The 13,224-nt window shown below is 39.5% G+C and overlaps 1 protein-coding gene across 1 annotated transcript in view; it reads left to right on the top strand.

Moving 5' to 3' along the window:
- Window positions 1-13,224, top strand: part of MAPK11 (mitogen-activated protein kinase 11) — a 47,280-nt gene that overhangs the window by 19,929 nt on the left and 14,127 nt on the right. Inside the window, exons 2-3 of the mRNA XM_088457628.1 lie at window positions 4,024-4,153; window positions 11,889-11,947. Coding sequence (XP_088313754.1) covers window positions 4,024-4,153; window positions 11,889-11,947 — 189 coding nt within the window. The remainder of the gene's footprint in view (window positions 1-4,023; window positions 4,154-11,888; window positions 11,948-13,224) is intronic.

Genomic DNA, 13,224 nt, shown 5'->3' with positions numbered 1-13,224 from the left:
AGTTCCTCAGGAACCCCTCTCCCGGTAATTTTTGCGGTGTGTAACCCTCAGGCTAAAGCAGCACAACGCCATCTTTAGATTTGCATTCCGGAGCTTGGTAAATCCAACAGCATTGCATCCCTTCTAGAAACCTATGGGGGTTGTGGCTGCTGTCGGAAATGCAGGGGATGCATTAGACTTCACAGATTTGATGCAGTCCCCCCATTATACATCTGGGGGATACTAATTATTTGCTGTTATCCCACGAAAATGGGTGTTTTGAGGGAATGTGCCACAAATGGTTAATGATAAATGAGCCCCATAAATTAGTGGTAAAGATTTTGCTGTAATCTGTAAAGAAGATCAGGCCATATGTTAATTGCAGGATTGGATCTGATAAAGTAAATGTACGTATATAACTCTTCATTTTCCTCAACAAAAGATATGTGAACAATAGATTATATCGATATGTTTTGATCTTTTCTCTTCAGGCTCTGTTGCAGCAAGATATAATACAATTAGCATTTCCCATGTTGATAGGTTAATTGCTCCCAGTTTGCAAATATAAATGAATGGAATTTCTTTACTGTCTCACTCCCTGCGTTAACAATTAGAAATGTTCATGATCCATAGGTACAGTGTAGTGTATAAAGCATAATCATACAGGAGGTCATTTATGAAGCACAAACCAGACAAAATTTAATTTTGCAAAGCAAGATAATTAAGGAGAGTGGAGAGTGAGCATTGTATAGGTGTTCCTAGCACAGCCATTTTGCCCCCTCTGGAGCCGCAAGTAGAAATTAGCATTATCCTCAGCCTGCAGATTGATTGCGGGTCTGTAATGGAATAACCGTAGGCACTTTACACAGGAGAACAAACGAGTCAACCTGTAGCTAATTGAATTCACGCCATTTTATATTTTAATGGGATACATTTTGCACCTTCTTGGCAGAGAAGCAAATTTCTAGGCACTCTCTACCAAATGTAATAATCTCCCAAGGTACCCAAGTGCCACATGTAATAAAAGCAGTCCCAATTTTCTCAAGCTCTGATTAATATAAGCTGTCAATGAGGTTAAACTGAGGAACATTTAGGAGACTACGCATGTGAACTATAATGAAAGTGGTTACTCTAAATCTAAAAAGATAGAAAATTGGACTTTGATGTGGCATTTACATTTTTGTTCAGTGTGCCTCTTCATATATTTCTGTCTATGGAAATGGGTGCCCTTATTTTTGGCAGTGCCTCCCAAGAGTATATAGTAGATGTGGACCATGTAATTTGCCGCAATCCCGTGATGCTGCATCACGTGATCGCAGAAATCCAACATGTTGGATTTTCCCGATTTGACGATCGCAATCAAAAAATGATCGTGATTGTCTAATCGGGGACATTTACCATTGAAAATTTCAGCATCAATGGTGGCCAGCTGGCGTTTCCACCCGGCAGAGCGGCATTTTCGATCCTGTCGCAGGATCGCGGAAACCCCACTCTGATGTATGGGCACCTTAAGTCAGAGACAACCTGATATACTTTGGGGTCACATTGGGTGACCCTCTAATCTTTATAAGGGCAACACATTGCTTTCAGTAAGTTAAATTAATTATTTTAGTTAATGAAAGAGGCACTTCTCTGTAATAACATATCAGGCCTGTTAAACTAGTGCTACAACCTATAACAAATAAGATTACAAAGCAGGAAGGAGCTGGGAGCTGTAAGATTTGGAGGGACGCCTGTTGCCCATCACTGATAAGTGCACCAGTGTTTTGTGGTGTGCAACTGGTGTTTTCTAAGGGCTGTGCTTTTCCTGCTGTGCTTACTAAGTGGTATTTTATTTTGGCAATACAGGTTGTCTCCCATATCCAAATATTCCGAAATACGGAATAAATTTCACATGACTGAGATAATGAAACCTTTGATTTTTGATGGTTCAATGTACACAAACTTTGTCTAAGGCACAAATTACTAAAAATATTGTATAAAATTACCTTCAGGCTGTGTGTATATGGTGTATATGAAACATAAATAATTTTATGTATGTACACAAACTTTGCTTGAGCCACAAAATTATTGAAAATATTGTATAAAATGAGCTGCAGGCTGTGTGCATAAGGTGTATAGAACACATAAATGCATTCTGTGTGTATATTGGGGTCCCATTCCCAAGGTATTTCATTATGAAATGCAAATATTCCAAAATACGGAATATTCTGTGATCCAAAATACCCCTGGTCCCAAGCATTTTGGATATGTGAGACTCAACCTGTAATATTGTTGTCTGTACATTTGATACAAAATTGAAAACCCAAAGTAACTTGCAACAGAATGGTCTCCTTTTTTCCTCATAACTATATGACTGCAAAATGCAGATCATGTTTTTTGTTTCCAATATTGGTTATTTTCTTTTATTGTATTACAATTTTTTTTTGTTTCGCCTGTAAAAAAAAAAAAAAGTCCATATTTTATTACTTGCTTAAGATTTTCTGCTGTTTATTTCAAGAAAGTGTATGGATCGTGTCAGATGTTCATACTGCTCAAATCACTCCATGCTGATACATTTTAGTTAATGGACAATGCTCTCACAGAAATTATTCTGCTTGTCAGAATTTAATTACTTCAAACCTAGCTGGAGAAATACTAGCCATCTTAAATTTGGAGTACGATACAGATGTGCCCACATACACCTTTCCTCAAATTGCACCAAATAGCCCTGTATTTTGCACCACAGACTTTGCTTCTTAGCCGTGCCAAAACACTAATCATAACTAAGTACAGGTGTGTCCTTTTACACTGTGGCTTCAGTCGCGTCAAATAGTCCCCCTCGGCATGCCAGGTTCAGTGGTTGAGCCTCTCTTTGAGCAAAACTTAAAAAAAAATAAAAAATGTAAGCCTTATTCACACAAAACAACTGGAAGCGACAAAGCTACATTGCAAGCACACACAGACCACTTGTACATCTGTGTGCGACTGCATCTGAGCACTTTTTACACAGTCAAATAGCCGCAGCTTCTGTTGTGCTTTATCTGCGACCTTGTACATGTGTAAAACAAATTCTTATGCTGTTAGTCACAGCCCAGCATCTCTAGTACACTGTGAGATGCTTCTCACTGCATCTGTGATGCCAATAAGATGTAAAATCTAAATAAATCTATGGTACGCTACTCCTCACATCTGTACCTAGTACACTATTGGCAAACTAAGATGCAAGATTGAGAAAAAAGTAGCAGGAAAAAAATAGCAAACTTGAGGAAAAAGTAAAAGTACGCAGCACGGAATTTGCGCCAGACTCCTCGCACCTCATGGAGGAAAAGAGGTTAGATGTACATGAGGACACATCTGTACAATTGAATGGTACAAAGAAAGTGAACTGTATCCTCTAAACTAGTGATTCTTCACCCCAGGGGTTCGGTGAGTCAGTCTCAGGGGTTCGGCAGAGATGTGTGTCCATTCCGTTTGCCAGGTGCATTAATATACTTTTGGCATTCACACAATACTTTTATGGCATTTTTGTTTTGTTGGTTTTGTTCTTTGAACACAGTGATTTTATGTGGAACTGATGCATGGTTCATTTTGTGCACAAATATTTCATTATTTATATCTCTCTATGAATTAAAAAAAAAAAAAAAAAAAACATTTTCAATTTTCCAACTATGAAGGGTTCGGTGAATGCACGTATGAAACTTGCGGGGTTCAGTACCTCCAAAAAGGTTAAGAACCACTGCTCTAAACTGACACTGTCTAACACTAATTTAGTCATTTTATCTGTCATTTTGTAAGTTTCCATCCCATTTTCTAAGTCTCTGACCAGGATTGATACAGATATAGGGCCATATTCAATTATTCGCTGTGCTTACCTGCATGCTACACTTACTATGGATTTCTGTTTGCACCCTCCTAAGGTGCAAACAGAAATCCACGGTAAGTAGTAGTAAGCTAATTGAATTTGGCCCATATATAGATGCACAGATAGATATAGAATATGATACAACTCACGTTATCTTTATCTATTCTAACTGTAGTATTTATTTTATTTTTTTATTCTAGCTCTACATATGATACCAAGACCAGACAAAAAGTGGCAGTAAAAAAGCTGTCAAGGCCGTTTCAGTCGCTAGTTTATGCACGACGGACTTATCGGGAGCTGCGTTTGCTCAAACACATGAAGCATGAAAATGTAAGCTACAAACAAGTTATCAATTAACATTGTGGAACTTTGCATGATTTTTACTCTCCCCAAACCTGGCTAATCAGCATTACGCCTGTACCAGTGGTACTTGGATTTATATATCCCAAAGTTGTTTAATTTTTTTTTTTTTTTTTTTTTTTTTAAATGCTCTCATTCTATTTTAACATTGTCTGCAATGTATTTGCTGGAATTGTGCAGTCCAAGGTCCTTGACTGAATACTATTTAAAAAATAACAACGCTATGCAGACCTTAATGTAGCCACAGAAAAGCATGAATAAAATTCTGAAGACAAACCAAAGCCTTTCTTCAACAACATTGCAGTAGGAAATACACCATATAATTCACTTGACAATAAAATGTTGTTGTTTTTTGTTTTTTTTATTAAGTGCACTTACATATAAACTAGAAGACAATATAACCGCATAAAGAGTTAACTGGTGCTATATAAAATACTGTGGATTAAAAAAAACTTGGGTTGGGGGATTTAATGCCCAGATCTCCCCCCATCCTGGGCATAAATGTGAAATGAGCATTTTTACTTGCTGATAAATTTATAAACTTTATGAATTTTTTGTTGTAACACCCAAATTATGACTGTAAAGGTGGGTACACACTGTACGATGTGTACCCGCCGATGCGACCCATGATCCCAGGACTGAAATATCGAGCGTTCCCTACACACAGGGCGATCCAGGGCCCGATATGCCGGCCCCCACCGCAAAGCACTGCATGGGATCATCTGCCACATCGCCTGATCTTTCTGCATGTACAAAAGATCAGGCGATGCGACTGACGACGCCACGGGAGCACGCAATGTGCATACACACCGAACGATATTGCTGATTTATCGTTCTGATGCGTCGGATCATTAGCAGTATCGTTCTGTGTGTAGGGGCCTTAAGATAAGTGAAGGAAAGAGTGGAATGTTATGCAATGGCCAAGTCAATCCCCTGACCTGAATTCGATTGAGCATGCAATTTCCACTGGAAATTCACATGGAAAGAAAATCTTTTTTTCTTTTTTTTTTTTTTTTTTATTTACTGTCACTTTGTTTCCCTATGTATAGAATTGAGATTTTTTGAGAGTGAAGAAACCTCAAGCTTCATAAATGTAATGTCGCCACTATCTTCCTAATGTATCTCACTCGCATAACACTCTTGTTCCCATCATCGTCTTGCTGAGGAATCAGTGGAGTCTCACTAGTAAATTTAGGGGTATTGCGGGTGGAGTATGTAGTTCTGAGAATAGGAATCTAATTTCCTCTTCTAATGGTCATTCTTAAACCAGAGCCTGACCCATATGGTCCATCATTTTTATCATGGCTAACCTAATTAGATTGATTTGCCAGCATGTGACATAGATTTATTGTTCCTGTGCTATACTAACTGCTCCTAGCGCAAGATGTTATAATTATATTAATTGTATTTGAGAATGTACAAAATGTTTATTTGAAAATACATCTATAGAGTCCTGTCTAAAGATGTCTAATGCCACTTCAAAGTAGTGATACTCAAAAATGGGCAAATCTTAAATCTAATATCCATTCCGTTGAATATGTGTTAGTATGCAATCCACTGCTTCTTTATCTGCTGCTGGCAGTTGTGGAAAAATAGGTGGACTGAGCTAAATGTTATAGTCACTTTTTTCTTATATAAAATTATATTTAACACCTTTAAATAGGCATTTGTCTAAATGATTGGGTATTGATTACAAAATATAGTTTGTGGTTTTTAAATCTCTTTGTAAGATGCACCAATAAATTTAATGTATGTACACTATATATCGCTGCATGAGAATACCCAGCCACTTTAAAGAGGAGGATAGCCATATCTAGAATACAAAATACCCCCTAGCAACAGTTAAACATCCAGGGTCAGGTGAACATAAATGTATAAAAGCCAATTTATTAAACCAACCAACACAAATAGATACTGTCTAAAACAATATTTGATTCAGTAAAAAAAAAAATTAAAAAAAATCTAAAGCTGGGTACACACCGTACGATGGTATAATGCGAATTAATGATGTACACACTGCACGATCCGGTGTAACAGCACCGCATCATTCATTGCATCATCCCATCTGCTGAACCGCAAAAGGACAATGTGATTAACTGCCATTGTGAACGGCAGATCGGGCATGCACACCATATACTGCGTTATAGCGATATATTATAACATACATCCTATAGTGTGTACCCTGCTTAACCTCAAATACTTTATCTACTCTGGTTGACAGCTGTTTAGTGTATTTCCTTAAAATGTTAAAGTTCCTACCTATAAGTGATGCCTCATAGTAACCTTACATGACATAGCCTTAACATCGTATTGCCTTAATTCAGGGTTGATCACGATCGACCGGTAAACTGCGGACACACGACCGGTTGATCACGGTGGACATCCGGGAGCAGCAGCCAATAAGAGTCAGGCAGATTCTTATTGGCTGCTGCACCCAAGTATCTGAAGATTCAAGGTCGCCAAAGCACAACAGCAGCACATACTTACCAGACCTGTTCCCTTGCTGGACACAATTCCTCCTCCGTGGCCATATTCTGACCCAGCGTTGGGTGCAGCACTTCTGTCCTAGCGCTGGATTTGTCTGGACACCCTGTTACATTTTTTTTATTATTTTTTTTTTTTTTTTAATATATATTAAAAATAAAGATTGCAAAATATATGTAGTTTTCATTAGAATTAAAATACACTGTATCCTTTAATATAAATTAATATATACATTATTTTTTTTATAAAATAAAAATCCGTTGAGCGTCATGGCGGAACAGACTTCTTTTTATAAGAGAAAAAAAATTGGAGGGTGAATAAACTAGAACCAACAAAACAGTTGCAGCATATTAGTTAAAGACATATATTATTTATGCACCTGACTGTGTGTGTGTGTGTGTGTGTGTGTGTGTGTGTGTGTGTGTGTAAATATTGGGACATTGACAGAATTTTCATATTTTGGCCTCTGTTCAACACCACAATGGCTTTGAAATGAAATAAATAAGATGTGCTTTAACTGCAGACTTTCAGATTTAATTTGAGGGTAATTACATCCAAATCAGGTGAACGGTGTAGGAATTACAACGGTTTCTATATGTGCCTCCCACTTTTTAAGGGGCCAAAAGTAATGGGACAAACTAAACAATCCTAAATCTAACTTTCACTTTTTAATACTTTGTTGCAAATCCTTTGCAGGCAATTACAGCCTGAAGTCTGGAATGCATAGACATCACCAGACGCTGGGTTTCATCCCTGGTGATGCTCTGCCAGGCCTCAACTGCAAATGTCTTCAGTTCCTGCTTGTTCTTGGGGCATTTTCCCTTCAGTTTTGTCTTCATCAAGTGAAATGCATGCTCAATCGGATTCAGGTCAGGGGATTGACTTGGCCATTGCATAACATTCCACTTTTTAGCCTTAAAAAACTCTTTGGTTGCTTTTGCAGTATGCTTCGGGTCATTGTCCATCTGCACTGTGAAGCGCCGTCCAATGAGTTCTGAAGCATTTGACTGAATATGAGCATATAATATTGCCCGAAACACTTCAGAATTCATTCTGCTGCTTTTGTCAACAGTCACATCATCAATAAATTCAAGGGAACCAGTTCCATTGGCAGCTATATATGCCCACGCCATGACACTACCACCACCATGCTTCACTGATGAGGTGGTATGTTTTGGATCATGAGCAATTCCTTTCCTTCTCCATACTCTTCTCTTCCCATCACTCTGGTACAAGTTGATCTTTGTCTCATCTGTCCATAGGATGTTGTTCCAGAACTGTAATGGCTTTTTTAGATGTTGTTTGGCAAACTCTAATCTGGTCTTCCTGGTTTTGTGGCTTACCAATGGTTTACCCTCTATATTCACTCTTGTGAAGTCTTCTCTTGATTGTTGACTTTGACACATATACACCTACCTCCTGGAGAGTGTTCTTGATTTGGCCAACTGTTGTGAAGGGGTTTTTTTTCACCAGGGAAATAATTCATCTGTCATCCACAGTTGTTTTCCGTGGTCTTCCGGGTCTTTTGGTGTTGCTGAGCTCTCCGGTGCGTTCTTCTTTTTAAGAATGTTCCAAACAGTTGATTTGGCCACACCTAATGTTTTTGCTATCTCTCTGATGGGTTTGTTTTGATTTTTCAGCCTAATGATGGCTTGCTTCACTGATAGTGACAGCTCTTTGGATCTCATATTGAGAGTTGACAGCAACTGATTCCAAATGCAAATGTCACACCTAGAATCAACTCCAGACCACCTACCTGCTTAATTGATAATTAAATAATGAGGGAATAGCCCACACCTGTCCATGAAACAGCTTTTGAGTTGATAGTCCCATTACTTTTGGCCCCTTAAAAAGTGGGAGGCACATATAGAAACCGTTGTAATTCCTACACCGTTCACCTGATTTGGATGTAATTACCCTCAAATTAAATCTGAAAGACTGCAGTTAAAGCACATCTTGTTTATTTCATTTCAAAGCCATTGTGGTGGTGAATAGAGGCCAAAATATGAAAATTCTGTCAATGTCCCAATATTTTATGTATATAACAAAAAAGCGCCTCCTAGTGCAATATGTATAGAATCTTCTGAGTGATGATTAAATTAATTAAAGTGCCCACGTACTGTGTAAAAAGGCCAAAAATTAAAACCTTTTTTTCAACATAAACCTTGGTGTATTCATTTCTCTCCCACCACAGATTCTTATAGCCTAGAATTGTGTTCTCATTAAGGACCATGCAAATAGATCGTATATAGTTAAAAGGTATACAAACATAATTTAATAAGTGTATATCCACACATACATTTCAATAAAAGGTGTCAAGCTTATCTGGACAGCAGAAGTAACCGCCACCCTGGAACAATCCAACAGGAGTAATGCTTCAACATGTTTCATCCAATCACAGATATTAGGACTTCATCAGGAGGATGTTTTTACAGTGAATCTAGGACACTTTTTATACCTTACATACTAATTGAATAAATTACAGGTGTTGCTAACTACACCAAACAGGAAGTGATGTCTTTTGCATATGCCAAAAACAAAAAATTAGATTGCCCAAGTAAGATGGCTGTGTATGCTAAAAAAAACACGCACGTAAGTAAAAACCTCCTTTCTGATGTAGTCCTTTACATCAAATACTAAGAATCTACATAGGGAAACCCGGAATACATAAATGATTCATTCGGTTGCACAGAAATCTGTCAACATATATAAAATTTCCTCATTTGAAAATGGCATTTCCATATAATGCCTCAACCAACATGGCCGCTGGATGGAAGTGCGGCATCAGACCGCAAACATTTTATTTATGCCTTGCCCCACACAAGATGGCCTCTGGCCACTAATGTGGCATCGTAAACTACATAGGCCTATTCAATTCTTGCCACACGCAAGATGGCCACCGGATGGCTATATCAAAGTTAGTATACTTATAGATCCAATATACAGCGATATCATCTCTGGTTCTCTGGACCTTCTCAACATGGCCGTGGACTGGAAGTGGGGATTCCATTCCTTCAATATCTCCGATATCTCTATAAATGTCCTCTATTTGGTCTGCGTCTACCAAATACATAATACAATCGTTTTTCTAAGCATCTATATTTCCAAAAATTTTTTGTTTGTAGATAAGGGCAAAGCTCATTCGGGAGGCAATCGGGAAGCCGACAGCCTAAATACCGGCAGCCGGCTTCCCGACTGTCTCATCCCGGCAAGGGTGACATGCCGGGCGTCTAGATGTAGACGCCCGCATTTCCCCGACGCCGGGAGACCGGCGCCCGGCATCACGATCGTAGTGATGCCGGGCGCCGCGAGCGGACAGCCTCGGGGGGGAGGGTTAGGTTTAGGGCTCCCGGGGGGGGACTTAGGGTTAGGCACCCCCCCCCCCCCCGGGGGGGACTTAGGGTTAGGCACTTAGAGGGGGGATTAGGGTTAGGCACTTGGGGGGGAAGTTAGGGTTAGGCACCCCTAAGGAGGGTTAGGGGGGTTAGGTTAGGTTAGTGGATACTTACCTATCCACGATCGGGATTTCCAGCGCTGTCGGGCTTCCGCTGCGTCGCACTCTGCTTCTGTCGGGCCGCCATGCGGCCGGCGGTATTTCATACCAATTCCGCTCATTCAGGCGCTAGATTTTTAATGTTTGATGTAAAAGGCTACATCAGAAAGGAGGTTTTTACTTCTGGTTTTTTAACACACACAGCCATCTTACTTTGGGCAATCTAATTTTTTGTATTTGGCATATGCAAAAGACATCACTTCCTGTTTGGTGTAGTTAGCCACACCTGTAATTTATTCAATTAGTATGTAAGGTATAAAAAGGGTTCTAGATTCACTGTAAAAACATCCTCCTGATGAAGTCCTAATATTTGTGATTAGACAAAACGCGTTGAAGCATTCCTCCTGTTTGGACTGTTCCAGGCTTACGGTTACTTCTGCTGTCCAGATAAGCTTGACATCTTTTTTTGAAATGTACGTGTGGATATACACTTAATGAATTGTGTTTGTATACCTTTTAACTATATATCATCTATTTGTATGGTCCTTATTGAGAACACGAGTTCAAGACTACAAGAATTTGTGGTGGGAGAGAAATGAATACACCAAGGTTTATGTTGGCAAAAATTAAAACCTTTTGCCTTTTAACACGGTACGTGTGCACTTTAATCATCACTCAGAAGATTCTATACATATTGCACTAGGAGGCGCTTTTTTGTCACAATTACTCCTAGATTTCAAACCAATGTGTGCCATTGGATCCGGTCATAGAGCTGCCACCGGAACAAAACGGGGAGTGCAATAGAAAAAATATAAATACGTCCCTTTTTTTTTCTTTCTATTATAGTTCATATTCACTTTTTTTTTTATTATTATTCAGTTCACTTTGGGTTGATTTTATGTATTAGCGCCACAATCATTGTGTGTATGTATGTGTATGTGTGTGTATAATATAGTGTGTTAAGCTATGGGCAAAATCGCCCCCTTACTTTTTAGAAGTTTAGTAAATCAACATATTGTGCTCTTCTATCTTTTGATAGACAAGTGACCACTTTCTCTCTAGGGATCAAAAACTACATAGAAGATTGTAGCTTGGTTAATAGACACTCAATGCGATACCATGAGAAATCCCAACTAATCAATTGAATCATGTTTATAAAAAGGGTGGAGTATTGTGTAGACTTTCCTATGTATTTGACCATAGGGAGTGACAATACTGGTCTCATCATTAGGGCCCCGCCATGCCTCAATTCGCTTTGTGCCATGGTTTGCCAGGCCATTGTGACATTTATTTTACTGTCATTTTTATTAGTTTAATCGGAGCATCTTATAAGAATATGTCACAATGGTTTTTTTTTTTAGGCATATTTAATGAAAAGGAATTGGCTGACTACAAAAAAGAAATCACTAAAATAGTAAGTAATTCTGTCACGCATCATTTTATGGTGTCTGACAAACCATGGACCCCACATTTTGAATTCCGCAGATGACTGCAACAGTAGGATTTTGCAATAGGTAGAAGCCAATTAGTTAGTGACTTTTTAGACACCATCAGGTATCACTGTTTAATGAGTAAGGAGGCTGAGGTGATGGCCAGATTTCTCCTATTGTACAGGACATATGAAATATCAACTACCTATCATATAAAGTGTTTAAAATTCTAAGCACAAAGAACACTTTCCCCACAAAGAATGTGTGACTTCAAAATACTTTTTGTTTTGTTTTGCAGGTAATAGGTCTGCTGGATGTATTTACCCCATCTACTTCAGTTGAAACCTTTAATGAAGTGTAAGTATTGGCTCCATCTGTATATGATGCCATATGTGTAACTTAGGTAATGGGAAAAACTAGCTTTGTTCAAATGGAGGCAGCACAAATTGTGACAATAATACTACAGGGCTACTTCTTTATAATGACTCTTCCCCCTTATATAACACATCTCTCCTTTACTACAAGGTAGTTTCTCTGCACAAAGGTACATTAAACGTATTATTTTGGGCATACACTATACAATTATCTGGCAGATCCACCTGATCTAGTTGGATTGACCAGATAATTGTACAGTGTATTGCAGACCACTAATTATCGGCCTATCGGGCTTGCTGAAATCAGTAGCAGGAAAAAAGAAGTGATAATGCCACTGTATAGATCATTGGTACGGCCTCATCTAGAATACTGTGTTCAGTTCTGGAGGCCATATCTCCAGAAGGATATAGGCCCTCATTCAGAGCCGTACGCTCTGAGCAGAGCGCACGCTCTGAATGAGGGCCGCCCTCCATGAAAATGGAGCGTCCTCCTGGACGCTCGTATAGCTGTGGGTCACCACCCACAGCCTATACGAGCTTGCATTTTGATGGCCGCGATGGTCTTGACCATCGCGACCATCGAAACTGCGAGACGGAGCCTGCGGTTGAGGTTTTCAACCGCAAGCTCCGGAGTGATTTTGGCTCTATCAGAGCCAAAATCACTCACTGACATCACTAGTGATGTAGGAACGCCCCCGTCAGGGAGGCACGCCCCCGGCAATCCCTCCAAAGGGGGCGTGCTGTCAATCAACATAGACAGCACGCCCCCTTTGATCAGACACAACGAGCGAAGGACTTTCCTTCGCTCGTCGCGTCTGGCGCATGCGCACGACGGAGCACCCTCCGTCGTGCGCATGCTCAGTGAAGAACATCGACCCACTTGCGAGCGGACAGCCGCTCGCGAGTGGGTCTGAATCAGGCCCATAGACACATTAGAGACTGTACAAAGAAGGGCAACTAGAATGGTGCATGGCCTACAGCACAGAACTTACCCAGAAAGACTAAAAGATCTTAATAATGTACAGTTTGGAGCAGAGAAGTGAAATGATAGAAACTTTCAAATACATGAAGGGTTTTAACAAGGGGCAGAAGGGAAGCATTCTTCAAAGAAAGAGATGTGCAAGAACACGAGGACATGCACTGAAACTGGAGGGAGGTAGGCTCAGAGGATATTTGAGGAAAAATTACTTCACAGAAAGGGTAGTGGATAAGTGGAATAGCCTCCTATCAGATGTGGTTGAAGCTAAAATGGTGGAACAA

The sequence above is a fragment of the Taudactylus pleione genome, unplaced genomic scaffold (genome assembly GCF_031769625.1).
Source record: "Taudactylus pleione unplaced genomic scaffold, aTauple2 ptg000041l, whole genome shotgun sequence".
Lineage (NCBI taxonomy): Eukaryota > Metazoa > Chordata > Amphibia > Anura > Myobatrachidae > Taudactylus > Taudactylus pleione.
The sequence above is the reverse complement of the archived record's forward strand: the minus strand, read 5'-3'. Positions and strand labels throughout refer to the sequence as shown.